We start from the raw sequence: 26,763 nt of genomic DNA on the forward strand, positions 1-26,763 counted from the left end.
TGGTTGCTCCGGAAGACAAAATGCCCCCCCCTCTGTCTCCCTTTACTTAGCTTTTATATCTGAGCTGACGTCATATGGTATGGAATATCTGTTTGGTTAGTTCAGGTCAGCTGTCCTGATTGTGTCCCCTCCCAAGATCTTGCCCTGCCCCAGCCTGCCATTGAGGGGAGGGCAAAAATGTTGGGGAGACAGCCTTGATGCTGTGCCAGCACTGCTCAGCAGTAGCCAAAACACTGGTGTGCTATCAACGCCTTTCTAGCTACTGATGCAGGGCACAGTGCTATGAGGGCTGCTGTGGGGAGTATTAACTCCATCTCAGCCAGACCCAATACAATCTCCACCCCTTATTCCATACCATTTGCGTCCTGCTCAGGTCCCACATAATTTAATACAGATATCTTCTAACGATATTATTGTATTTAATTCTCATTACTGAAATCCTTTCTTACCAACACTTACAGCTGAAACTACGTACTGAAACCACTTTTATACCCAATGTACAGATTTATACATTCTTATTAATTACTATCCCTTGTCCTTTAAAAGATAGATATTCCATGGGCTTCTTCCACTCCTCCAGATGTTCACACTCAGGTTATGACTTAGGCCCCATCCATCAAGATGAGTGGTCAGGACAGGAAAAGCAGTATGTTCGAATGCTGGGCACCAACACCCGCTTGGTTTGGGTCACCGATGCACTTGTCTGGTTCCTTGCGAAGTTCACTCCTCTGCAGTTCAGGTCATTCCTGCTACATTACTTCCTACAACATACAACTCACATCACAGATTATTTTTCCCCCAAGGTTAAATGTCCTTGAGGCACACACTGGGTCTCCCCATCCTTCCGCATTACCCACCAAGTACACCCAGGTCCCTGAGCAAAGACAATCCCACGAATGGGTTTGCCTTTTCCCGTGGGAGGTGCAATCCACACTGCCTTCCCCAGCCACTTCCCCATGTGCACTACGGGAACCTTATCTCCTCCCACAGTATGTAGGGGTTTTGTTTGGGCAGGACCAGGACGGTTAGCAGATCCTCTGGTGTTAACTAGCCAAGTGGCTTCTGCTAAATTTGTATCCCAATGTTTCCATGTCCCATTGCCTAGCGCTCTCAACATAGTCTTCAACAGTCCATTATATCTCTCAATTTTTCCAGATGCTTGCGGGTGATAGGGTATGTGGTACACCCACTCAATGCCATGTTTCTTTGCCCAGGAGCTTATGAGGTTATTTCGGAAATGAGTCCCATTGTCTGATTCAATCCTTTCTGGGGTACCGTGTCGCCATAAAATTTGCCTTTCGAGGCCTAAGATGGTGTTTCGGGCAGTGGCATGGTTTACAGGATATGTTTCTAGCCAACCAGTAGTTGCTTCCACCATGGTGAGTATGTAGCGCTTGCCTTGGCATGTTCGTGGCAGTGGTCCAATGTAGTCAATTTGCCAGGCCTCGCCATATCGAAAGCCCAGCCACCGCCCTCTGTTCCAGGGAGACTTTACTCTGGTCGCTCGTTTGATTGCAGCACATGTTTCACATTCATGAGTGACCTGTGTGATGGCCTCCATGGTCAGGTCCACCCCTCGATCACGAGCCCACCTATATGTTGCATCTCTCCCTAGATGTCCTGATGTCTCATGGGCCCATCGAGCTACAAATAGCTCACCCTTACGCTCCCAGTCCAGGTCCACCTGAGCTATTTCTATTTTGGCAGCCTTGTCTACTTGTTCATTATTTCGATGTTCTTCAGTGGCACGGCTTTTGGGCACGTGAGCATCTACATGACGTACCTTTAGAGTCACGTGTTCTACACGGGCAGCAATGTCCTGCCACAATGCTGCTGCCCAGATGGGTTTACCCCTGCGTTGCCAGTTGGTCTTCTTCCACTGCTGTAGCCACCCCCATAGGGCATTAGCCACCATCCAGGAGTCAGTATAGAGGTAGAGTACCGGCCACTTTTCTCGTTCAGCAATGTCTAGGGCTAGTTGGATGGCTTTCACTTCTGCAAACTGACTTGACTCGCCTTCTCCTTCAGTGGCCTCAACGACTTGTCGTGTGGGACTCCACACAGCAGCTTTCCACTTCCGATGGTTCCCTACCACACGACAGGATCCATCAGTAAACAAAGCGTAACACCTTTCGTCTTCTGATAGCTCATTATATGGTGGTGCCTCTTGGGCACGAGCCACCTCCTCAGGTGATGCTCCAAAATCTCTGCCTTCTGGCCAGTCCATGATCTCTTCCAGAATTCCTGGGCGGTTAGATTTCCCCAGTCGAGCTCGTTGTGTGATCAATGCTATCCACTTACTCCATGTAGCGCTGGTTGCATGATGTGTAGAGGGGATGTTTCCTTTGAACATCCAGTGTAGCACGGGCAATCGTGGTGCCAAGAGGAGATATGCTTCTGTACCAACAACTTCTGAAGCGGCTCGAACCCCCTCATATGCTGCTAGTATTTCTTTTTCAGTCGGGGTGTAGTGGGCTTCTGATCCTCAGTACCCCCGACTCCAAAACCCTAATGGTCGACCTCGGGTTTCTCCTGGTGTTTTCTGCCACAGGCTCCAGGTGAGACCATGCTCCCCAGCTGCAGTGTAGAGTACATTTTGTACATCTGGTCCTGTCCGGACAGGCCCAAGAGCTACTGCACGAGCTATTTCCTGTCTGATATGCTCAAAAGCTTGTTGTTGTTCAGGGCCCCATTCAAAATAGTTCTTTTTCCGCGTTACTCGATAGAGAGGGCTCACAAGCTGACTATAACCTGGAATATGCATTCTCCAGAACCCCACAAGGCCTAGGAAAGCTTGTGTTTCTTTCTTGTTGGCTGGTGGAGACATAGATGCTATCTTGTTAACCACATCCATTGGAACATGACGGCGTCCATCCTGCCATCTTATTCCCAAGAATTGAATCTCCTGTGCAGGTCCCTTGACCTTACTTTTCTTTATGGCGAAACCAGCTTTCAGAAGAATCTGAATTATCTTTTTTCCCTTCTCAAACACTTCTTCTGCCTCGTTGCCCCACACGATGATGTCATCTATGTATTGTAAATGTTCAGGGGCATCGCCTTGTTCCAGTGCCATTTGGATTAATCCGTGACAAATGGTAGGGCTGTGCTTCCACCCCTGGGGCAGTCGATTCCAGGTGTATTGGACACCTCTCCATGTGAAAGCAAACTGTGGCCTGCATTCTGCTGCCAAAGGAATGGAGAAAAATGCATTGGCAATATCAATTGTAGCATACCATGTGGCTGCCTTTGATGCCAGTTCATATTGGAGCTCTAACATGTCCGGTACAGCAGCACTCAGTGGCGGTGTCACTTCATTCAGGCCGCGATAATCTACTGTTAACCTCCATCCTCCATCAGACTTTTGCACTGGCCATATAGGACTATTAAAAGGTGAATGAGTCTTACTGATGACTCCTTGGCTCTCTAGGTGATGAATCAGCTCATGGATGGGAGCCAGGGAGTCTCGGTTTGTCCGATATTGCCGACGGTGCACTGTCCTGGTAGCGATTGGCACCTGCTGTTCTTCAACTTGCAGCAATCCCACAGTGAAGGGATCTTCCGAGAGGCCAGGCAGGGTAGATAGCTGTTTGATCTTCTCTGCATTTACAGTGGCTACACCAAAAACCCATCGGTACCCCTTTGGGTCCTTGAAGTACCCTCTCTTGAGGTAGTCTATGCCAAGGATACAAGGGGCCTCTGGGCCGGTCACAATGGGGTGCTTTTCCCACTTGTCCCCTGTCAAGCTCACTTCAGCCTCCAGTATAGTCAATTCTTGGCATCCCCCTGTCACTCCCGAGATCCAGATGGGTTCTGTGCCCCTGTATCCTGATGGCATCAGTGTACACTGTGCACCAGTGTCTACCAAAGCTTTATACTTCTGTGGGTCTGATGTGCCAGGCCATCGAATCCACACAGTCCAGTATATCCGGTCATCCCTTTCCTCCTCCTGGCCGAAGGCAGGGACCCTCTATTGCTGTTCCTCATCAGAATATTCACTGTCCGATCCTTGCGGTACCAGACCAGAAGTCCCCTCACCAGAATCAAGGGGGGTGGTTTCAGTTCTTCTGCGCTTGGAGGATCGCTGAGTGTTTTCTTGGGCCTCTACAGCAACTACGCTGACAGCCTTCTTCTTGGGTGACCCCTTCTTAACAGCTGTCTTCCCTCTCAGTTCACGTACGCGGGCTTCCAGCTTAAAGGTAGGTTCACCATCCCACTTCCTCATGTCCTCCCCTTGGTCACGCAGGAAGAACCAGAGTGTACCACGTGGCATACGCCTTGGGCTCCCTTTCCCTCTGACTTGGGCAGGAGAGGACTGATTTCTTGGAGCATCCCTAACAGCCAAGGCACTGTCCTGTAGGGATGAGGAGGCACAGAGATTTTCCTCAAAGTTTTGGAGCCAAGACGACACTTTCTCCACAGTTGGTGTTTCCATATCTGGACAATACATTGCTGCCAAGCTGTTAGAATACGATGCTGGGGCACCTTGAATCACCTTTCGCCACATGGCCCGTGTGCACAGGACATCCTCTGGATCTTTGGATACTTCCTCATCATCTAGATCACTGTAGATGACTTCCACCACTGCTAACTCTCTCAGATACTGGATGCCTTCATCTGCAGTAGTCCACTTTTCTGAGGAATTCACAAGATCTTCCTTGAATGGGTATCTTGCCCTCACACTTGAGAGGAGCCGGCTCCAGAGACTGCAAACTGCTGCCTCTTTTCCAATTCCTCTTTCAATTCCCCGGTTTCTAGCGAGGGATCCCAGTTGTTGGGCTTCCTTGCCTTCCAGTTGCTGACTATCAGCCCCGTTATCCCAGCATCGGAGCAGCCAGGCAGCAATCCGCTCACCTGGCTGGCGGCTGTAATCTTTCCGCAAGTCCCGAAGTTCTGAGGACGTCAGGGACCGGGTAGTTTCCGCTTCCTGTTTAAGCTCCCTCACTCCTTCCTCCAATTTCTTTGTTGAAGGACCAGCTTCTAGATCAAACCCTTCCTCTTCTTCTTCTTCCCTCACTAATCGATGGTATGGACCCGTTGATCTCCTTGTCCACTGCTTCCTTTTCACTACTGGGGCAATTACTGTAGTTGTTGTTGTTTGGGTCCCTATCTCGAGCATGGTGTCCTCAGATACAGTCTGGGTCCCTGCCTCAACCATGGTCCTCTGACAGTGTTGAACTATGGCTCGGTAGGCATAGGCCAGGCCCCAGTACAGTGCAAGAAGCTGCTGGTTCTCATTGGGATAAGCAAGGCACCCTTCTATCAGGTGGCGTGTCAGTTTGCCAGGGTTACTTGCCTGTTCAGATGTAAAGTCCCAGGTTATGGGAGGTGATAACCGTCCTAGGAATCTGCCCAAATCCTTCCATATACCCTGCCACCCAGGGACCGGTCGCTTGAGGGCACATTTCAGTATTGCCTCACCTAAAACTTGCCTTCTCTTATACCAGGATGAGACCAGATTCCACAATACCCATAATATGCCACCAGTATTAATTATTAGTATTAAACAGCTCACATAAGGGTGAACAAGGACCTCGGGAGCCTGCATAATAAAACCATTCACATCAATGCCTGGTAGGGAGAGGGAGATGTGTTCTCTCATCTCCTCCACAAGATAGCTCCCACAACACAGCAAAACCATCAGCGCCAGGACAAAACACATAGACATTATTTGTATTAGCACGTTCCCGCGTTCCTTCGTTCTCCCCACAAGATAGCTCCCACAGCACAACAGAGCCATCAGTGCCAGGACAAAGCACGCAGCCATTATTTGCATTAACATGTTCCCAAACTCAGCAAGCTAGAGATAAGCAAGCAGCTAACAAGCTCGGTGACCTGCACAGGAGCTTGCCACTTAATAACTAGCTATAGAACGCTTAATGCAAAACTGCCGTTGTCGCCCCACGTTGGGCGCCAAAAAGGACTGTGGTGGGTTGACCCTGGTTGGATGCCAGGTGCCCACCAAAGCCGCTCTATCACTCCCCCTCCTCAGCTGGGGGGGAAGAAAATATAACAGAAGGCTCATGGGTCAAGATAAGGACAGTTTAATACAGTGATAGCAAAGGTCGCGCGTGCGAAAGCAAAGAAAAAAACCAGATGATGTTATTCTCTACTTCCCATCAGCAGGCGATGTCTAGCCACTTCTCGGGAAGCAGGGCTTCAGTACGCGTAGTGGTTGCTCCGGAAGACAAAATGCCCCCCCCTCTGTCTCCCTTTACTTAGCTTTTATATCTGAGCTGACGTCATATGGTATGGAATATCTGTTTGGTTAGTTCAGGTCAGCTGTCCTGATTGTGTCCCCTCCCAAGATCTTGCCCTGCCCCAGCCTGCCATTGAGGGGAGGGCAAAAATGTTGGGGAGACAGCCTTGATGCTGTGCCAGCACTGCTCAGCAGTAGCCAAAACACTGGTGTGCTATCAACGCCTTTCTAGCTACTGATGCAGGGCACAGTGCTATGAGGGCTGCTGTGGGGAGTATTAACTCCATCTCAGCCAGACCCAATACAGAAATATTTGTGCATTCTCTGGGATCCAAACGACTGTTCTGAAAACTCTGAAGGAAGCCTAGTTTGAAAAAATATAGTTTAATTTGTGCTGTAGATATATTTTAGATGTATTTTTCCAGTTTTATGAAAATTACCCCTTAGCTCACTGAGTGTATTTCTGTTATGCTTCTAGTTCTGCTACTTGTGTTCTTTGGATGAAACAACATGTCTTTGTCTTGCTAATGTCATTACAAAGTAAAATGAATTGTATCATGTTCTATATTTAATAAAAAGTAATACCTTTTGTTACAGGGAGAAGAGGCTTGCAAAGAAGTATTATGATAAATTGTTCAAAGAATACTGTATAGCAGATCTCAGTAGATACAAAGAGAATAAGGTACGTTTCATTATTGTAAATCATCTTGGTTTTAAAGTATGTCCTTTTTTAAAAAGTGCCTTATGATCGTGGATATGTTGTGAAACCAGAATGTTAGTACCCCTTCCCTAGAAAGAGAGTTGTGAGAATTTGTCAAGTTGTTTAATAAGCAGCAGCAGTTTGAATCCAAGCATTGTCACTGCCCCAAAAATGTGCTTCTGTGGGAACAGGAGCATTTCTGTCAGATGGTGTTTTATGAAGAGGTACATTGTGTGTAAGAAAGGCAGAAAATGCGGAGAGGTTAAGGAGAGAAGGCTAGAGAGGTTCGCCTGGAGAGAAGCACTAGATGAAGCCTAAAAAAACCCTGGGAATGTTACTGTTACAAAAAAACAAAGAGTCTAAAAAGAGAGAGAGTTTTGTACTTGAGTGTTGGCAGAAACAATTTTGGAAAGGTCTGTTCTAAAGCAGCGTCTTTTGCTGGTTGTTCTTTTCTGTTTATGGAAGCAGGATTTGTATGTTCCTTGTAAGTAAATAGAATTTCTTAAGAGATCCAGCCTAATTCCAGCCCCAGTTTTTCTTCTTAACCAGAACAGCCTTTGTTGTTTCCAAGTTTTTAACTGACTGATCTCTTGGTCAGAAAGAATATGTGAATTTTCTATTGTGATTTTGCAAAGAGTGTTGGTGAGCTGAGATGCGTCTTAGTGTTGTTAGCACATAGTAACAACACAGCCCTGCAAACAGGGTCTATATAAAGTTCTTTGAGAGTATTTGTAGTACTGAAAATTACATTCACTGGTGAATGTTTGCAAGGACTGCGCCTAAACTCTAATATTAGGCAGAAAAGATGATAGCCTTCTAAAGAAAATTGGAACAGAAAAATGCAAAAATTAAATGAAAATTAAAAAAAGTAAAATGCTGAAGATGTCTTCCCTCCTTTTTTTTTTGAGTAAATTTTATTTTATTTTCCTATAGCTGTGTCATATCCCTCAGTCTCTGCCCTACCCTCCCCAACTGATTTTCCCTTGAGCATGCTTACAGATTTTGTTTCTTTCACTCCTGTGCCAAGTTTCCATATGTTTGCTATCTTTTGTGGGAAACTGTTCTGCCCCAGTTTTCCTTTTTTTTTTTTTGCATGTGCGTGTGTTGTATGAACAGTGTTTCCCTGTCAGACGTCAAATGTGGCTGTCCTAACTTTGAGGTCATTCTAAATTCCTATTTATGCTCATAATTCATTACCTATATTTTTGGAATTGCCATGTCAGCATAACTCTGCTGTATCATGTAATTTGTTCTCTTATATTAGGTTATGCTTTCTGTTCTCAAAAACGTTCTGACCATGTGAGAGTCCTTTCTTAGAAATTCTTAGAAAAATAGAAAAAATGAGATTTTTCTCAGTTATTGATTTATCCATGCCCATATTTGGTACGGAAGGATGTCAGAGCAGGTTTTTTTCTTGGAAGTCAGAAATAGGCTGCTGATCCATTCACACCAATGGAATGCAGTCTGTGCTTTCAGATTTTTCCTGCCTTGATTCTTTTTCTGCATTTCCGGAAACAAAGTTGGATCTCTTTAGGCCCCCTTACCTTCTGTTTTGCAGTACTGGTGCTGAGAGGTGCATGGTGGGTAACAAGTTTCTCAGCTGGCCAACCTTTTGTGTGATAGTTGTTGATGCTTTATATGATGATGCTTCATCTTGATATAAGAAAGAAATTTTTTACAGTGAGAACATTTCATTCACTGGAACAACCTCCCCAGTGTCATGGTAGAGTCCCCATCACTGGAGGTTTTCAAGATGCGATTACACAGGGTGCTAGATAATCTCATCTAGGCTCCCTTTCCCATGAAAGGTTGGATAAGATGATCTTTCGAGGTCCCTTCCAACCTGGGTTGTTCTGTGATTCCATGATTCTGTATCCTGCTAGGTGGTGTCAAAGTAATGCTGGAGATCAGCTTTCTGTGATGTTTTTAATATATATATATATATTGCATAGATTGAGACTTGCACATACATACTCATCTGTCTTTTCACAGCTGTAATTGTTTTGCTACTAGCCAAAATCTTTTCCAGTTAATTCTTCTAGAGATCTCTGCATAGAGGTTGTAGCTCAGATCTCATTTAGAACTCTTCTTCTGAGAAAAAACACTGTTTTCCCAAGTACTGGATAATAATAAGGACCAGTTTCATGGGAGGGGCTCTCTGAAAAATAAGCAGAGTACCTTGTCAAAGACTGAAGCTCAAAAGAAAACAGTAAGAAGCCCCAAGATGTATGAACCCCCAAGGCCACAGCTGCACTCCAGTTGCTGGTTCAGAGTGTTTCACTCACAGACACGCATGCATATACACATATGCACACAGAGATGGCTGGCACTCCCCTGGTCCCTGGTCCCGTAGCAGACCCCCCCCGCCGTGCTCTTGTCCCTAGAGATACACAGGTGCTCTCACACCCAGAGCTGGCCAGTGGAGACCCACTCACCCTCCTTGCTCCCAGGTCACTTCATCTAGCTGATGGCTAGTCTGGCTTGGTCTTCACTGGTGCTCACGCACTCACTTGGCACACCTGCACTCACCTCGGTTGCTGGCACCGCAGGCAAATAGAACCCTGTGACCCGCGATCCCACTTTTCATTGTGTAGTTAGGACATAACAATCTTTTCCTTCTCTTTTAATGAGAAATGCCAAGGTGACCCTGTGGTGTGAGGCTTCTTGGAGACACTGGAAGAGTGTGCACTGACAACTCTTGCTTGTGATGGGCCTGTTACTCCTCACATTTTCCCTAGATCAGAGTTTTTTAGGTTAAGGTTGTCTTTGAACCTTCAGTGCATCTTGTCTGCAAGCTTTGAGGCTGATAAATGACCGTCTGTATTGTCAGATGGTTCAGTTCTATTGTCAGTTTTGCAGTGCACTAGGGGAGAGTGCTCTGCATGTAAGTTTTACTTTGATACGCATTGGACTAGAAACATTCTCTTCTCTTTGTTGTCTTATTTTCCTAGAAGGGTTCTTATTTGCTGTCTCTGTGCTTTGTTTTGTAGCTTAACAGATTGGAAACATCTCCTATTTGCTAAGAAATGAAATCTGTCTGACACCTGGTCATTAAACAGAATACATTTTATTCTTTTGTTTTTATTTCCAGATTGTTTTCAGATTTCTAGGCCAACTTGTCTTCCACTTGGTAATGTTAAGATGTTCTCTTTTGTCATTGTTTTTCAGCATGGAGGCTTTCCTGTGAAAATAAAAAGATTTAAAATATCTATGGTATTTTTCCACAGTGTTGTCTAAATTCATACATTTGTTTTTTTCTGAAAGAGGTAACTGTGGACATGTTAGTTGTTGCTGCAGCCAATGCATATTATACAAGCAATCCATATTTAATTTGGGAATTTTATTGTTTGTGGATATTAAATAGTCTTTCACATTTTTAAAACTATCATTTCTTATTAAGTTAGCCATTTGATACTCTTGTAAAGCATCTGTTTTGGAGTTCTACTTGGTCTTGGTCTACCTTGTAGAAATAGCTCATTTAGAATCTTGTTGAATTAATTTAACAAAGAAGGCAGAATAAATGCTGTCTGCTGATGATCCTTTTGCATTCCTTAATATTGCAGGCTGACTGTTCAAGAACCTGCCCTAATTTTTAACTTTTCCTGTATAGTTTAATCTGTTCCTGATATTTTAGCTTAGTTAGAGGACTTAAATTGTATTTACTTTTTATTTTATTGTTTCTTCTTAGCCTTGGTCACTCTGTGATTTTCCACTAGTTGGTGAAAGAATGATTGGCAAAAATGGATGCGGATGAGGACAGCTTTTGTCCTAGATGTACTACAGGTGGTTCTGGCTCCCTTCTTTCTTTTATTTTGCTTATTTTTCTTGATATCATTACAGAAATACTCTGTAAGCATATAATCTGATTTATATCTTATTAAGTCAAGTTTGGACTGTGAGGGAAAATTGGTATAAAAGTCTACTGCATTAGCAAAAATGAGCCTGGATAACTTGGTGGTTGGTGAAGTAGCAGAAAGACTATGAAAAAGCAAACATGCAGATAAGGTCAAATTGGTTTTCACTCTTTATTGCCAGCAACGCACGTACAAAATTGGTGCCAAAATACTGTCGATGTTTAATTGTAAACTTGCAGTATTTTTCAATTGCATCACAAGCTTTTCAGAATTAGAATACCCTATAAAACAGTAAATATCCTTTAAAAGAGCAAAAACAATTACCATCACTCTTTGGATCACCGGGTTTCCATCATGATTTCTGCATTTACGGATGTATTTTACATTCTGTTTTCACTGAAATGTTCAAGACGGTTCTTGGTTTTTACAACTGATTAATTTTTGTTTGACTGAAGCGTGGGTGGTATAATGGTACTTTAGACCACACTGCAGATTTGTAGAGTAGGCCAAGCACAACCTGATCCAGCCTTAGCAAACTGTCATCATGCGTAGTATGAGAGCAGAACCTGATCTTCTCCTGTGATTTCTTTACCAGTGAAAACAGTAGGTGTGAAGACATTGTTTATGTTATAATACCAATTTGAAAATTAGTGGACTGATTTAAAGAGGCAAATATTTTTTTGGTGTACAAATTTTTAATTTTCTTAGACATCTTCTATGTAATATATTGACTTGAGGAAAATCAGTGCCGATAAAACCTTTAGCTACTGATGTCTTTCTGCTCATTTTTTTCAGCTTTGTTATTAAGGTACAGAGCATTTATATGAGAGTATGGCACATTCTTAAAAAGCCAAAACTTTTGTTTCCCTGTTTTTTCTGATGTTCTTTGAACCACATACCATTTCATGTATGAGAACTCCATGCTGTTGCCCTTCAGATAAACAATTATTGTGGTTTATTAAAAAAATCAACAACATTAAAGACCACACACAGCAATAGATACCTGTACTTCTGTACAGTGTTTAAAATTAAAGACATAAAAAGTCAATCCAGTATATTACAGAATTTATGCCACTGTATCTACAAAATGCACATTTGTGTGGGTTCAGTCTATGAGTGCACCAAGAGAAGGTCCATATTCCAAAGGATGCTTTGGAACTCAGGTGCCAAAGATAGGCTTTGCAGCCATTTTTTTACATCTCTGATTTTGTAACCCTTCTTCCCCCTCTTCCCTCCCCATCTTTTAACATGGAAGTTCAGTGTCTTCTGTGCTTTGCTTACAGAGCAGCATTCTTATCATGCTATCATCCCGTGTTCATGAATTTTAAATGAAAATACAAGATAGCCCTTTTTGGAGAAGTTGTATGGCTCTGAGTTTTATCCCCCCTTTCTACTTGTTAGTGAAAATTGGTTTTCCCAGGCTGTTCTCACTCCCTTCAGTCTTCAATCTTTTCACTAGGCTACTTGCCATTTTGAGAGGATGAAGCAGATTTTACTGGAAAACAAAAATAGTAGATGGGTTATCTACATACGAAGTTTCTAGGCAATGTGAAGAGAAATACCACTAACTTGTTGGTGGGTTTTTTTTGTCTTAGTCTTTAGGGTGTAAGAGGTGATCCATTGACATGTGCTAATATGACTTTTCAGTATTCCATTTGTCTTCTCAGTTTTTTGTATGGACAAAATTGCAATGAAGTATCTAGTAAAGTCAGTCTATCCTAATTTCCTATTTGTTCTGCCTGCTATGAAGCCTTTTAGAAAGTTGCTGTTCAGTACTGAACAGCATCTACTGGAATTTGAATTGCATGTGTAAATTGGAATCCTTCTGGTGAGCAGAGGCAGAGAGATATTTTTAATTAAAAGAGAAAGAAATTAAATTTTACTAACCAGAATTGAATGGATGAACCACACGCAGGACATCAGTCAACTGAAATTAGTCTTTACATTACAGAATACGTTGACTATTCGCAACTTAATTTTGGTTCTTATCTTAACAGTTTGGATTTAGATGGCGACATGAGAAAGAAGTAATTTCAGGAAAAGGTAATGCTGCCTTTCATTTTATATTACATTTCTCCTTGATGCTTTTCTTGCTGTGTTTTGACTTAACTTTGTTAGACAGTATTTGCCAATACTCGTAAATTTATCAGATAATGGACAATAAATTGACCTAACTTCTAACTTGGCTGGTTTATGCCACATAGCTCTAGAGTGCACACTGATCTGCATATATTAAAATTAAGAGAATATATGGGTTATTTTCACAAGGTCAGATTTGTAATGAACACCAACATAATGCATTTGATAATGTTGAATTTCATGGATATGTTTTTTTATCTGCTTTTCTCCAGTAGTTCTATGTTACCTCATTAGTCTTTGATACCTTTAATTGAAGTCTCTCAATACTTTTCCTCAGGAAATAATTTTCTTAACAGTTTCTCCAATGCTGTTTTGCAAAATGTTAACTTTTTAATTAAAGTTCCATGTGTGATGTCTGTTTTAGGCTAAATTGGTTTTGAAAGCTTCAGTGGGAATCAGTGGGAATGGTTGTCATGTCTCCTAGTCCTGTTTCTAAATCAGTATTTTATTCTGGCTGCTTCTGTGTGTGAGTTCTTACCAATGTGTTATTGGGACTTTGCACGGTGGTCCCCATTCCATGGCCTAGCTGCATGGACTTCTTCAGGTAGCTGAACAAACAAGAAAATTATGTGAATGTATTGCTGTTCCTGTGGGTAGATCTTTATACACATGTACAGTTTTCAGAAGTCATGCATGCACACGCAAGAAAATTGCATGGAGTGATACTGTTGATCAGAACAATTCTGTAAACAACTCTATTTATTATAATATATTACAAGAAGTTAGAAATACACTTGTTTTTAAAAGAATTTATATTGTACTTCAGAGGAGGAAGTGTGAACGTTAATGCTGGGATTTTTTAAGCTATAAAGATTAAAGCTCCTAAAGGTAGTTGTAGTCCTATGTTGCATTCATCACTACAGATTATATTAACAGATAGTTACATTTGATATAGTTATATGCTTTATTGAATGCTTTAAAAAGATAATTAAAATTAAATGAGAAATGAGTAATTTATGAACAATTATTTCTTCATGAGTGAGGAAAAAGAATTTAAAGCTGCATTGTACTTTTAATATCTGGTACTCCATATTTAAAAATGTGGGAGAAACTGCAGAATTACATGTTTTAAACTTTTTAATGAAATCCTAATTGAAAGCATACAGTTGGAACATACGAATTGATAAATAGTATATTTCACCACTAGGGGGCGCAAGAATTCAACCCTGTGTATTGGGAGCTCTTTTCAAGTGCAGTTTCAAATGATCACTTAAAAAAAGGCATGAATCTTTAATGCCTTTTATTTCCTATTTTTAAGTATAAATCAGTAGTACAAATTGCTTTATTAAATGTAATAAAGCATTAATACCTACCTGTCTGATAATTCACGTTAAAAAAGGGAGAGCATGTTCTTATTTTAGCTCTGACGACAATAGTAGTGATGAGAACCACTGCTGGTAGACAGTACTGTGGTTTGGGGTATGTTAAGAAGGGAACATAGGAATGGGTTACTCACATTTGGTTGCTTTTTGATGTCTGTCTTTGTAAGCTTATGGGGAAGAAGAAGGGTTAGGATGAGTGAAAGGAGAGGTGTCACTTGTATTACTAATTGTAAATGCCAGATTATTTCTTTCTCTTTTCTTTCCCACTCCAATCTTTTGCCGCGTTTTGTGTTTTGCTGTTGTGTCTTGTTAAATTTAAAATGTTACCTTAATGGCCAGTTACCAGTTGCCAGTTTCAATAAATGGTTCCACAAAATGGGCATTTTCTTAATTAAAATCTTAAGTTAAGGTAGAAACCCTACTTTAAATTTTATAAATCAGTGAATAGTAGACATATGAGTTAGTTGGTCTGAAAATAAATCCTTAAAATTAAAAGCTTTTAAGCTATTTTAAAATCATACTTGACATGCCTTCCCAAGTACTTTTTGCTCTACTTTCAAAGCATGAATTGTAAGGTATGGCATAAAATTTTAAAATTAAAGTTATTTTAGGCAAAAGGCAATAGTGGTAAAAGTTTTCTGTAGGAATATAGGTAACAAGTTTATTGGGTAGAGGTGAAATAGGAGTTTTTCAGCAATATGCAGAAAGACCAAAGCTGAACATGTGGGTCTGTTTGCTGTTTTCTACTTATTTGTATTTGTATTTGTAGATTAAGTAGTAAAATACTCAAACCAGACATGTTATTTGGCAAAATAGGGTTTAATACCTGCAAATTGACCTGCTCTCCATTTTTTCACTATTTCATTGAACTAACATTTAACTTTTAGCATAGTAGTGTCTTTCTTAGCCTTTATATATGTATAAATATACATATAATATGCTTTACCTTATTTAAACAAATATTCTTCCAAACCTGTTCCCCTTTATTTTTTCTCAGTAATTTCCTCCATGGAAAATAGGCAGAGTATCAATACCTGGATAGTGCACCATGTATCCATGTACCAATCTGGTAGCTCTGAGTTCTGATCAAAATGCATTAAAATCAGTCTTTTGGCTCTCTAGATTTCCTTAGTATATTTGATTTTCAGTAATTCATTTAGTTCATAGTACTTTTATTTTTCACCTATTCTGTTCTTCTGCAAGAAGCAGAAGATGCTAATAGTTTTTGAAAGCACACATTTAACAGCCAGATTATAGGAGTTATAATTCTGAACATGAAAGCAGTAACTTCCCTGCAGTTCATAGCAAGGTGACAGAACTTCAGATGGAAGTGGAATTTTGCACATACATTTTTCTTGCTGATTAAATTAGATATATGTACACTCAGCATGCTGGTTTCTGTGTCTTCCTTTCTTGGACATCTAACTGTAGGAAAAGTCATGTTTCAAGTACTGAATAATGTGGTCCATAGTTCCCTTCGATTTGGGTTCTCCATATATACGATGGAGATTCTAATGATCTCTTACTTTGCAAAAATATGGTTTTTAATGCTTTTATGACATTCAGATATACCAGAGTGATAAATACTACTGAAAAAGCCTTCAGAAAGAGTGGATTCTATATTCAAGTCAAGGTTTGAATACATGTTGTAAGGATTGTAGAATGAAAGGAGGGTAAGAGACGCCTGGCTGTTTATACACGTCTGGCATGGTTTTACTAAAAAAAAAAACAAAACAAAAACCCACCATGTTTTCAAATATTTAGATGATCATAAATGCAAGTAAATGTGTAAGGGCACAGAATTATGGTGTTGTACACAGTCAAGTTCTGATTTACGTAAGAATTCATTGCTTGCCTTAGCAATCTGAAGATATTGTTCCAACTATATTCTTGTGAATATATCCAGTCTCATATCCAAAATGTAGAAGATCCAAAATGGATTTTACATACTGTAAAGAGCAGCTAATCATAAATAAAACTGATTATCTCTCTTTTCTCTCTGCCTGTTTTTCTGGTTTGTTTTGGGATTTTTTTCAGAAGATGTGAAATAAACAGAGTCTGCTTGAGTTCCAAAAAGTTTTATATAGTATAAATTTCTCTTGGTAGATTTTTATTTCTTTATAATGGATATAAATTATTCCTGATGACACAGGGTACTGATAACCATACCTTGCATAGGGTTGAACATATTTAATGTATATTAATTTGAAACTTATTTTTAATGGGAGTCCTGGGGGTTTTTTTGGTTCAAGTGTTAGCATTGCAAGTAGTTTTACTTTGCAGAACTGAAGTATCTGAGGACACTGCCAATCCATTAGTTAGCAGCTTAAGCAGAATGTTCTGAGGTTAATCGTTCACCAACAGTCCCGCTTGTGAGCCTATTAATACACATCCTTACTGCCAGCTCTGCATACAAATCAGTCTTCTGCAAAGAGAATGTATGTATCTTTATTAGTGCAATATTGGGAACCCAGTGGTGTAAACAACATTGACTATGTCAAATTGTTTTAAAATCAGTGTTGTATTTAACATAATTAACCTAAGAAAGCTTTTAAAGCTGCCATATCATATAGTTTATCATAGAATTGGATTTCCTTTTTTTAAAAGAAAAGTAAAGTGTTTATGGGAAGTCATAAGAGTACAAAATGTATGTCCAGTATATCAGGTAAACTAGTAAGGTAATAAGAACATGGACATCTTAATTTTGTACATACATGATACTTTGAATAGTTTGATGTCATTAAAGGTTAATGTCTGAATCACACCTCCTGATCCATCAGCCTCTGCTAAGTAATCATTTAAGATACAGAATGTATCCTAGTGACATTCATTTCTTCAGAGTTCAGTATTAGGCTTATTTTTTCTTAACATATGCCTTGATCTATACATTGTAAAGCACAGTTCACGTTATATTCTTTCTTTGCAAATATGCAATATTAGGCAAATATGATTGATTGCTGTGTCATTATCTGTTATTGTTTCCTTAATCTAGATGTTACTTACAGATTTGGGCTTTTTTATTTGAAAGAAATGGAAAACAAAAAGCAAAAACTGAGCAAAACTGGACATAACAACCCCAAACCTATGCTTGATAATCATTGAACCATGGTTTGCTGTTTTTGACCTCTTTAAAGGTCAGTTTTCCTGTGGAAATAAGCACTGTGATGAGAAAGAAGGCCTGAAGAGCTGGGAGGTGAATTTTGGTTACGTTGAACATGGTGAAAAGAGGAATGCGCTTGTGAAATTGAGTAAGTCAGCCATTCAAGGATATGTAAACTTAAAAGAAGACAAATATCTTGTGCTTTAAAAGCTATCAAGTGAGACCCAGTGATAATGATATTAGTTCATGCAAAATGGAAAATGCCGAATAGGAGATAATTTTGTTAAATTAATTACAGGTAGTATGACGGTCTTGATTTAGAGAGAACGGCTATTACCATTACATGTGACGAAGTTGTTACAGGTTGAGCACTTCATGCTGTATAATTGGTGGTGTCATAAAATTAGAATAACTCATTATAATCTGTTTGGTATGCAAGCATGTCAGGTTTCAATGGACAACACTGCATTGCAAGGAACGTTTCGTCATTGTTGTTGCTTAATCAAATACGTGGCTTAGGAGTACTTAGGGCTTTGGACCAGACAACTTCTTGCACACCTTCAGCTCTATAGTTTTACTTTTAATGCTTATGTTTTCTTCCAAAAATTCTACCTTTAATTAAATCACTTTGTTTTCCAGTCTTGTCTCTTAAGTGGGATTTTCTTATTCAATATGTTCATCAGATAATTATCTTACCACAGTTTACACAGTTACTTTGTGTAAAACAAGCTAATGGTGTTTTTTTCTTTTGTGCACAAGACACTCCCTGTGGCAGCACATGGTCTCTGGCAAAGCTCTAAGAGGGTCTTCAGTATAATTGTAGAACAATTTGATCTGTCCACAAAGATCCATAAAATGGGATGTCTGTATGTGATAAGCACTGATACTTCTTTATGAAGAGTCCCCAGTGCTAAAACTGTGTTTTTTCTCCAGGTTTATTAAAATTTGGATTTGTACTGAAGACTTTTATCATGGCATTTTTCTCAACCCTGGCTGCAATTACACTGGCACTTCTGCTTTGAAGGAAAAGCTGCTGAAATTGGAAGATAGTGTTCTACCTAGTTTTATATATGTATTAATAAGTTTTGTAATTATGCTTATCAAATACATGGGTATAATGTTATCATTCTCTCTTTTTCAGGACTATGTCCAGAATGTTCCTACAAACTAAACTTTCATCACCGGTAATAAAATATTTTTAAAATACGGGGGCTGTATTATTGATAGATTACAGTTACGATGAACAACAAATAGAGGGAAAACTTCATCTAGATGATTAGGAACTTCATTTATGCTGAAATAGATTCTGTTCTGGAATTCTTGTAAAGTCAGTGGCTTAACGCTGTTGAGAGTTGGGTATTGTGGTGCTAATGAAAGTACAAAAACCCTCAAACCGGAAAAGTCCCACCCCCACAAAAGTTTCCTTTGCTTTATTTCAGCCCAGTGATTATTTTTCTTTTCTGAAAGCTTATACAAAACACTGTCTTTTTTATTTTCCATCTCGCTGTGTTTGAGCAAGAGCTGGAATGCTTTTCCTTTTCTTAAAAATAGTGGGTTTATGTGTTAATCAAGTGACTGTGCTTTGAGATTTTGAATGAGTATTTGTTCTTTGAGAATCACTTATTAATAAGAGAGAAAAATAGTGAATTTTGAACCTATAAAATGTATGCATTAAGATTTGATATGGTTTTTTATTATTATCTATAATCTTAGTGAATTCCACAACTATTGACACTGAGTTTTTATAATTTTCTGAATCTCGATGTGGCATGAACTTAGTTGCACAAAGCAGTAATTAAGCTGGACAATTATCTGAAAAGCATACGAAAGGGAAACCTTTGAGCTAGGAAATGATGTTTTCTTTTTTAAAGTAACACAAATCAAAGTTGTGTCTAGATGGACATATCCAAGATAAATAATTAATTTTAAAAGTTAATTCATATTCAGTTTCATTAAAGCACTGTGTAAGCACATATTAAGAAGGAGAATTAACTAACTGAGATTAGTTTGATTTGTCTTGCTCTTTGTGGAACTAAAATTGTAAAACCACTTGAACTCAGAGTAAGTATGGTCAAACATTTTCTCTTTGTCACCTGCAGAGTAATACTTCCTTTGAAACAATTTTAGTGACTTCTTTGCGCAAAGAAGCAGGAAAAAGTCAGCGTATGTTCATACAATAAGCCTATATAAGTAACGCTGAAAATAAAATACGTGGGTTGTTGGTCTGCAGCAGGTTCTTAGGCTTGAGATTCTTCTACCTCAGGTTTTGCTGCTATCAAATACGAAAATACATTTGAAAACCTGTATTAACTGTGTTTTTCTCATTACATTTATACAGAATTGTTTGCTAAAAGAAAAAATGAGATTTCAATATAAATAAGAATTTGACATGTTACAAAATTATTTTCTGTATTTAATCTTTGATTGCCAATTCTCTGGTTTTGTTCCCTGCATCAGTGTTATTTTAGCAGCTTTAGCTTTTCCTGTCATTTGTCTTTAGCTATAGAGCTCTAGTGTTTCTATAGCACTTTTCATTTTAACTAAACTAATTTTTTTCAGTTTAACTAGTGATAGGTTTCAGAAAAAATGACAACTGTTTGATTGAATTAAGTACTTAAGATTTACTGTTGCTTGAGGAATACATATAATAAAGGTGTACATTCATTTTTTTTAAAGGAGGAAAGAAGTCAAAGCACACAAGAAAAGAGGCACAGCTGTACCGAACTCTAAAGAGCCAAAAATTAAGAAGACAAAATTATCTTGTTCAGCAAAAAAGAAGTCAAAAAAGAAGACCCATAAAGGTAAATTTAAATTTTAGATCTTCAGGTTTTAAAATATTGAAATATGTTAGTTGAACCTTAGTTTTGCTATAGCTACATATGTATAGATATAGATAAAAAAGATAAATTTCTTCGGTAAAATTTCCTAGGTGCACAAAAAAGATAAATTTGGAGGAAAAAAAAAAGATAAATTTCTTATATTTTACAGAGAGGGAGAGCCTTTTGAAAAATATGCATTGCAAGGAAAATTTGTCCAAGAATTGGACACTGCATACCAGAAAGGGTTGTGAAGTATTTAATTCCTTGAGGCTATGGGGATGAAAGCCTTTTGGAAATGTTAGATAACCTTTTTACACCACAGATCTCGGGATAACGTATTTGAGCTCAAGCTGATGACCTTTGCACTCATCCAAAAAAATTCTTTTTTCTTCAGTGTTTGCTTGCTTTCTTTGAATATATGGTGTGTGTGTGTGCATGTGCACATGTTTATGGGTAATATATTGTGATAGAAACTTGTAAACAATTTAAGATAATGGATAAAACCAAGATAAGCTTACTATTTTTTAAACGGTGTTTCTTTCCAGATCAGGTTTCTTCAGAAGATTCAGAAAATTCTGATAAAGGTAAAGTATTTGCATGTCTTCTGCATTGTATGTTTTTGTAATAAGTCGTATTATTTCATAGTAATTTGTCATTGGTCTTAGTTTTATTTGCTGGTAGTTTTAATATTTTATAAGATTATAAGAATGCTGTGTGAAAACAAGCAGAGATATGGAAGGTTAAAATAATTACTTACAAATTCTTAGAGAAAAACTGTAAGGAATTTTAAGAAGGAAATCTTTTAAGTTTAAGTAAGGAATAAAAATGTGGACAGATAACAGAATGGAAATAATCAGGAAATGAGAGGTCAGGTTGTTCCAGAAAATAGTAAATGGTGCAAAAATGGGTACATTGTGAATAATTGCATGGATCCAGGTATGCAAATATATGCTGTGTAATGTGTGCTGTGTAAAGAAAGTACTTTTCTGATAGAATAACTACTACATTTCCCTTCGGGAACTATACTAATATGTACACTACTCAAAAAATTAATAGATTTTAAATAAATCCTAGGCTTTAATTAAAGTCTTTTCCAGCTACCACCTGTACTACCTTAGAGACCTACTTGTTGCGGGGTGGATGCACTTAGAGTCTCAGTGACTCTTTAGGCAGTAGTTGTCTCCATATCTCAGTAATTCCAGTCCCCAGTTTCTTTTTTTGGTGAAACAAGCCCCATCTCCTGGTCATGCCAATTCTTGCTGCAGACTGTCTAGAAGGGATTGAAGTGTTTCTGCTGATTGCTCTGCTATGCTATATGTTTTTAGGAATGTCCTCAGCACCTACATTTTCCCAGCTAAGTACAGGAAGACCTGAAGTGGTTTACTTATGACTCGACCATGCCCAGAGTCTCTGTTTTGTCAGGAAAGCTCTATTGGAAGGCTGGGAGTTTTTTAGGTCAGGGCATATTTCTGATAGTGAGATATTTTTGTTTGTTTTCACTCCTTCTGTATACTTACATGAAACAGTTATGCAGTAATCCATGTTTTCTGACACTTTCACTGATAAGTCACAATTGATAAAAGTTGTCATTCAAGTAGAAGTAAAGTAATTGATTCATTTAATATCATGAGTTGAAGCTGTATTGTAATTCTGGGTTTGTGATTATATGCCCTTAATTTTAGGAACAAAGTGCTATGCTGCTGTTGTGTCAAGATCAGTGTTTTGATATGATTGTTGTTATGTTTGGCCAAAATATTAGTTCATGATATCTAAAAGCCTTTTTGATGCTGTGTTCAATAACGTTGGAAAATGTTTTCATTTTCACTTTATGCAAAGTAAAGTGTTCTTTTTATTCTCATGGTTACAATTAAATGTTGGTCCTGGCAATATACCATCTAAATAAAAAAATTTATAAATTCTTTTAAAAATTATTTCATAAGCACTTTAAATTTTTTAATAGATTCAGATAACAGCGATGCACAAGATGGTCCTTCAGATGCTGACTTTTGGAAGGGTCCTCTACAAGAAGCAGATGAAAAATCACGGTTAGTTTGATCTAGTGAACTTGTAGTTAGTAAAACATACAGTTGTCCATTCAGAACTGCAAAGGCAGAAATTTTTCCTATGTGTTTTAATGAATATTCTGACATTTAAAATTATGTAAAATCTCCTTCCATGTAGTGAACCTAAGAATGTGTTTTTAAAGAGGAGACATACACAACACTGTAGGAGAACCTTTGTCAAACCACTGCCATACTACTGCTGTTTTACCCCCTATTATGCCGTTAATTGTCTTAGAAATAAATCCTAACAGTCAACTCACTGCTCTTGCACAGATACGAAATGTGAAGGATATTGTAGTGAATAAGTCAAAATTATCTATACCGGCTACAAATTCTAATCAAAAGTCTGCTAAATCTTTTTCATACAAACGTTATCTTCTAGGTACAGATCCAAAGCAGAACTTTCTTTGACTTTTTTTTTTTTTCTTTTTTTTTTCTTTACAGGGAGGAGGAGTTTGATGAGTATTTTCAAGACTTGTTTCTCTGAAACTTGAAATTCATGTAGGCTGATTTTCATCATGAATTGTCAAGATGAAAGTCTGGAAATCCACTCATAATTAGGGACCAGAGACCTTCTTCTGCCAGCATACCTTTTCTACTGTCACTCATATGGACCATTTGGATAGATTATCTTTGTAGAAGGCCTCAGGTCTAAAAACTTTCTTTTTCTTGTGGTGGGCTGTTTACTCATGAAATAAGAGAAATCATTTTTTCAGTTCAGTGCAAAAGGTATATGGCACCCAAACTTAAAAGCAGGAAAGATGTAAACAAACAAGAATATAGTTTATTGACATTACATCACAGAAGTTATCCAAAACTTCAGTTATTGCCAGATTTTTGTAAAGGTGCATTTTGGAAGATTCTCTTATTAGTTTAAAGCCATACGTTTTAATATATTCATTTTTCTAATTTATTAAACAAAAGTTGAATAGCCTTAAACTTATTATTCATGTAGACTTTAATATTCAGGTATTGGTCTCTGCAAATATTTTCAAATGCTATTGGAGAAGTTCAGTTTTTATCAAATATATATTTTGCTTGAATTAGGCAAATTATATCTGAAATGTCTTCCCTACTCTTATAAAAAAGTTTAGTTTGTTGTAACTTTTTTTAAATTTTAGTTATAATATGATGTGACTGATAATTCCACTTACAAAAATCTAGTTGGTTGGTGAAATTTTTGTTGTAAAAAATAAAGTGTGTGGCTTTCTACTGGAGATGTACATGTGACTTTTCTCTTATCTATGGTTTCTGATCTCCTTAACATTGATTGAATGTTAATCCTTCTTTAAAGTGTAATCCTAAATATACAAGTAAAGAATGTATATTGCTTGAGAAACTTACTAGATTCATCTTCCTCTTCAAGTTGCAACACAACTTTAAACATTCTTTAGTTTATGTTTCCAAAGAAACAGTCTGCACATGAATAGTTATGGTGGCTATTTTCTTTGTTAGATGAAAATTACTTTGGATATAAAGGACAAACTTTTTTTGAATTAAATGTTAATGGTAATCTATGGAAAGTTAATGTATAAAATATATTTTTGATAAGTAGATATATTCATAGACAGTATTTATAATAAGTATTTGATGTGGAAAATGTAACAGCAGAGATGGTTGCAGTGTATTTATGAACATTTTACATGCACTCATATGAGTAAGTTGAGAACTCTATTTACAAGTATTGCTTAACATAATTACATTTTAAACAGTTTGTACTTACATAATAGATGACAGTACAAGGGCATATTTAGGGTGTCCTTGAGTAAGAAATAAATGTAGCCTTGCATGAAGGCTTCTTTACGTAAGAAGGTGGATTTAAAGGTTAATTCTCTGTCATCTTGCAAGCTTGGTTGAGAGTCAAATCCAATCTGCAGCAATCTGCTTACATGTATGCAACTTGCCCAAAGGGGCTTTTGTCAAACGTGTTGCTATATTTGTTCCTTCAGGTATTGTATATTAAGTATGTGTTCTGGGTAACTAACTACTCTTTGGGTCTTTACAATACAGTTATAAAAAGGTACAGTGTACATATTAAATACATCATTTAACACAGTTTGAATAAAATGTTATGATCAAACACCCTTGAAATAGCTTACTTTACCATCTGCATTTAATACAGAAAATAATATGTGATACCCAGTTTTATGTCATAACTAAGTTTGCATAAAATATTTGGCCCATTTATAGATAAGGATGTAGTAAGTGGGATTTTCTTTGTGGATTCCTTTAATTTTGGGTGATAGTTGTACTCAGTATCTTTATTCATAGAGCATTCTTAGAAAGGTATATAATATGGCAAATCGTTCAGTCATTCTCCCTTCTCTGTGGTTGCTGAGGGCCCTTCAGTGAAAAAAAAAAAGTATGGGTCTGCTTTCTTTAAAGGGAGAAGTGGCAGGATGGCAGGATTGAGTCTGCATGTCAGACTTGTTTGTTGCAGGAATTGCATTTGACATCTATCTCCTCTTAGATTTGGAACTAGTTCCAGTAAACACTCGAATCCGTGCATAATATACTAGCCATTTTCCTTCCTTCATCTGCAGGAGGAGCTGGCTTTGTGAGACCTGAGTAGAAGGTATGGAGTGGAGTCTGTCATTCTTCAAGAACAGAAGGGTTTGGTAGGGAGATCGTTGTTTATGAAGAGCTAATTTGTGTGCAGTCTGTCGTCTTGGTTGTAGAAAGGGAGATAATGTGAATTCTGATGTGCTCTACTTCTGCTGTCCTCTCCCTCCCAAGATTAAATCAGTGCCAGTTCATTGGTTTTCAAATACTTAAATTTACTGCATTTTAAAAAAAAAGTGCATTGGGACTACACGGGCCTTTTAAAATGCCTTTGAATGTAGATCCTGCTGTAGATATAGTGGTATAGGTATCTTACTGAACTCTTACTTGTATGCCAAATATGATGTTTACAGTCTGCTTTTTTAGATTTTTACAATAAAAGGCGGTCAGTTCAGGAACTGTGGGCAGAGCCATTTGCACATGGGCAAAAGAGTGGTTTCTCTGAGCTGTGGCTACAATTTACAGATTTATCCTTAATAGTTTTGAAAAAATACTGTGTACCATGGACCTGCTTTTAATAGATATGAGCCAGGGAATTGTGTTGGGCATTCCTAAAGTGACAGAGATGTTTACTCTAGAACTTTATATAGTATTGAGAATGAAGGAGAAGGACAGTTCCAGATTAAGGAAAGACACATAATATAAAAATCTAAATATACAAGTTACAAAAATTGCAATTTTTTGTTTGAATTGTACATGGTAGATTTCATTCAGTAATTTCATATAAGACCTGTCAAAATTATTTATATTTTTTCTGGACAGTGTGCAGAAGTTACATATTTTAATAAAAATACTGTGTATAAATCGAGTGACATGAAAAAAATATCTAGAGCGCACAGTTAACTCATTTTGCACCATTATTTTTTCTTTTAATTTTCCAGGTTTTAATTGTAACTGTTTACTCCATTAAAAATTATTTCCAACAAATGGCAAATGTTTAAGAGAATTGTTAAGAGATCGATCTATACTATTCTATGTGAAGCAGAAATCCACTGGGACTCATTAAAGTTCTTTCTAGATGTCTTTTCTGTAGCAGAAACAGTGTCTGAGACAAAGAATTACAAAATTATACATGTTTTGGATTTTCCATCCTCTCCACTTCTGCCACCACCTCCAGCTGCATTTTCAGCTGAAAAAACAGAGAAGGAAAGTAAAATGAGTATTTTCTGTTACTTTTAGCTGCTCTAATTTCTTGTTAAAAAGGTGTCACTTTTGTGATATGCGTATTATGTGTGTTTGACCTTCTGAAAATTGAACGTGCTTTCACTACTTGTCTGGGAAAATGGAATAAGAAACAGTAACATATGCCATAAATACGTATGTCTATATAGTGTAGCAGTTGATACCAACATTTCTCAAAGGACCAAACACACACTGAACCACTCTTACTGGAAAGTTTCAGTAGTTAAATATATAACTGTCCCACACATACAAGACTGAGGTATGCAAGCCATGCAAAAGAAATAAACTCTTAGATCAATATAAACTGTGGATCTATTTTTGAAGCAGATGATACAAAAACTTTAATTTGACCTAATTGTATAAGCCTTTATCCAACCCTGCATGAATCCCTTTGTAATTACCAATTAAGAGAGAGAGACACTTTTTATGTTTGTTATCTATAGCTACTGATTCTGTTACTGTCTCTCTCAAATGATTCCACAGATGTTCATTGGTCCTAGTTAAGATTCTTTCAATGTAATAAATTGCGTTTCCAGGTTCATTTAAGGTAAGATACCAATATTAGAATTAAAACTTACATTTGAAAGCTGTGGATCACCATGTTACTAGGTCATTTTCGACCCTTTCCACCTGCATTGAAACATGTCACATAATCAGTGTCCTACCCTCTGTAATTTGTGGATATAATCAACACTATGTTACTAACTATGTATTTTATTTTCTTAGTTTAATGCTGTGTTCTGTTTTAGTTTCTGTTCTGAACTTTCCACTGTAGTGGTTCAGCAAATATGTTTATTTTGTTTTCTGTCTACTGAATGGCTAAGAA

At 38.0% G+C, this 26,763-nt stretch overlaps 2 protein-coding genes across 5 annotated transcripts in view; one reads left to right on the forward strand and one right to left on the reverse strand.

Annotated features, from left to right (window-relative positions):
* The window catches only part of LOC142030240 (protein FRA10AC1), a 34,600-nt gene extending 11,190 nt beyond the window's left edge, over positions 1-23,410 (forward strand). For all 3 annotated transcript variants that reach the window (XM_075026081.1, XM_075026082.1, XM_075026080.1), the window contains 8 exons: positions 6,794-6,878; positions 12,748-12,793; positions 17,346-17,459; positions 18,453-18,495; positions 19,988-20,112; positions 20,676-20,714; positions 22,091-22,175; positions 22,638-23,410. In XM_075026081.1, the coding sequence (XP_074882182.1) occupies positions 6,794-6,878; positions 12,748-12,793; positions 17,346-17,459; positions 18,453-18,495; positions 19,988-20,112; positions 20,676-20,714; positions 22,091-22,175; positions 22,638-22,680 (580 nt within the window). In that variant the 3' untranslated portion in view covers positions 22,681-23,410. The remainder of the gene's footprint in view (positions 1-6,793; positions 6,879-12,747; positions 12,794-17,345; positions 17,460-18,452; positions 18,496-19,987; positions 20,113-20,675; positions 20,715-22,090; positions 22,176-22,637) is intronic.
* A 1,826-nt stretch (positions 23,411-25,236) lies between these two features.
* PDE6C (phosphodiesterase 6C) overlaps positions 25,237-26,763 on the reverse strand; it is a 30,062-nt gene continuing 28,535 nt past the window's right edge. Inside the window, exon 22 of one of the 2 annotated variants that reach the window (XM_075026074.1) lies at positions 25,237-25,872. In XM_075026074.1, the coding sequence (XP_074882175.1) occupies positions 25,814-25,872 (59 nt within the window). In that variant the 3' untranslated portion in view covers positions 25,237-25,813. Of the gene's footprint in view, positions 25,885-26,763 lie in introns of both variants that reach the window. The other variant, XM_075026073.1, reaches the window with a different exon arrangement.

The sequence above is a fragment of the Buteo buteo genome, chromosome 4, assembly GCF_964188355.1.
Source record: "Buteo buteo chromosome 4, bButBut1.hap1.1, whole genome shotgun sequence".
NCBI classification, from domain to species: Eukaryota; Metazoa; Chordata; class Aves; order Accipitriformes; family Accipitridae; genus Buteo; species Buteo buteo.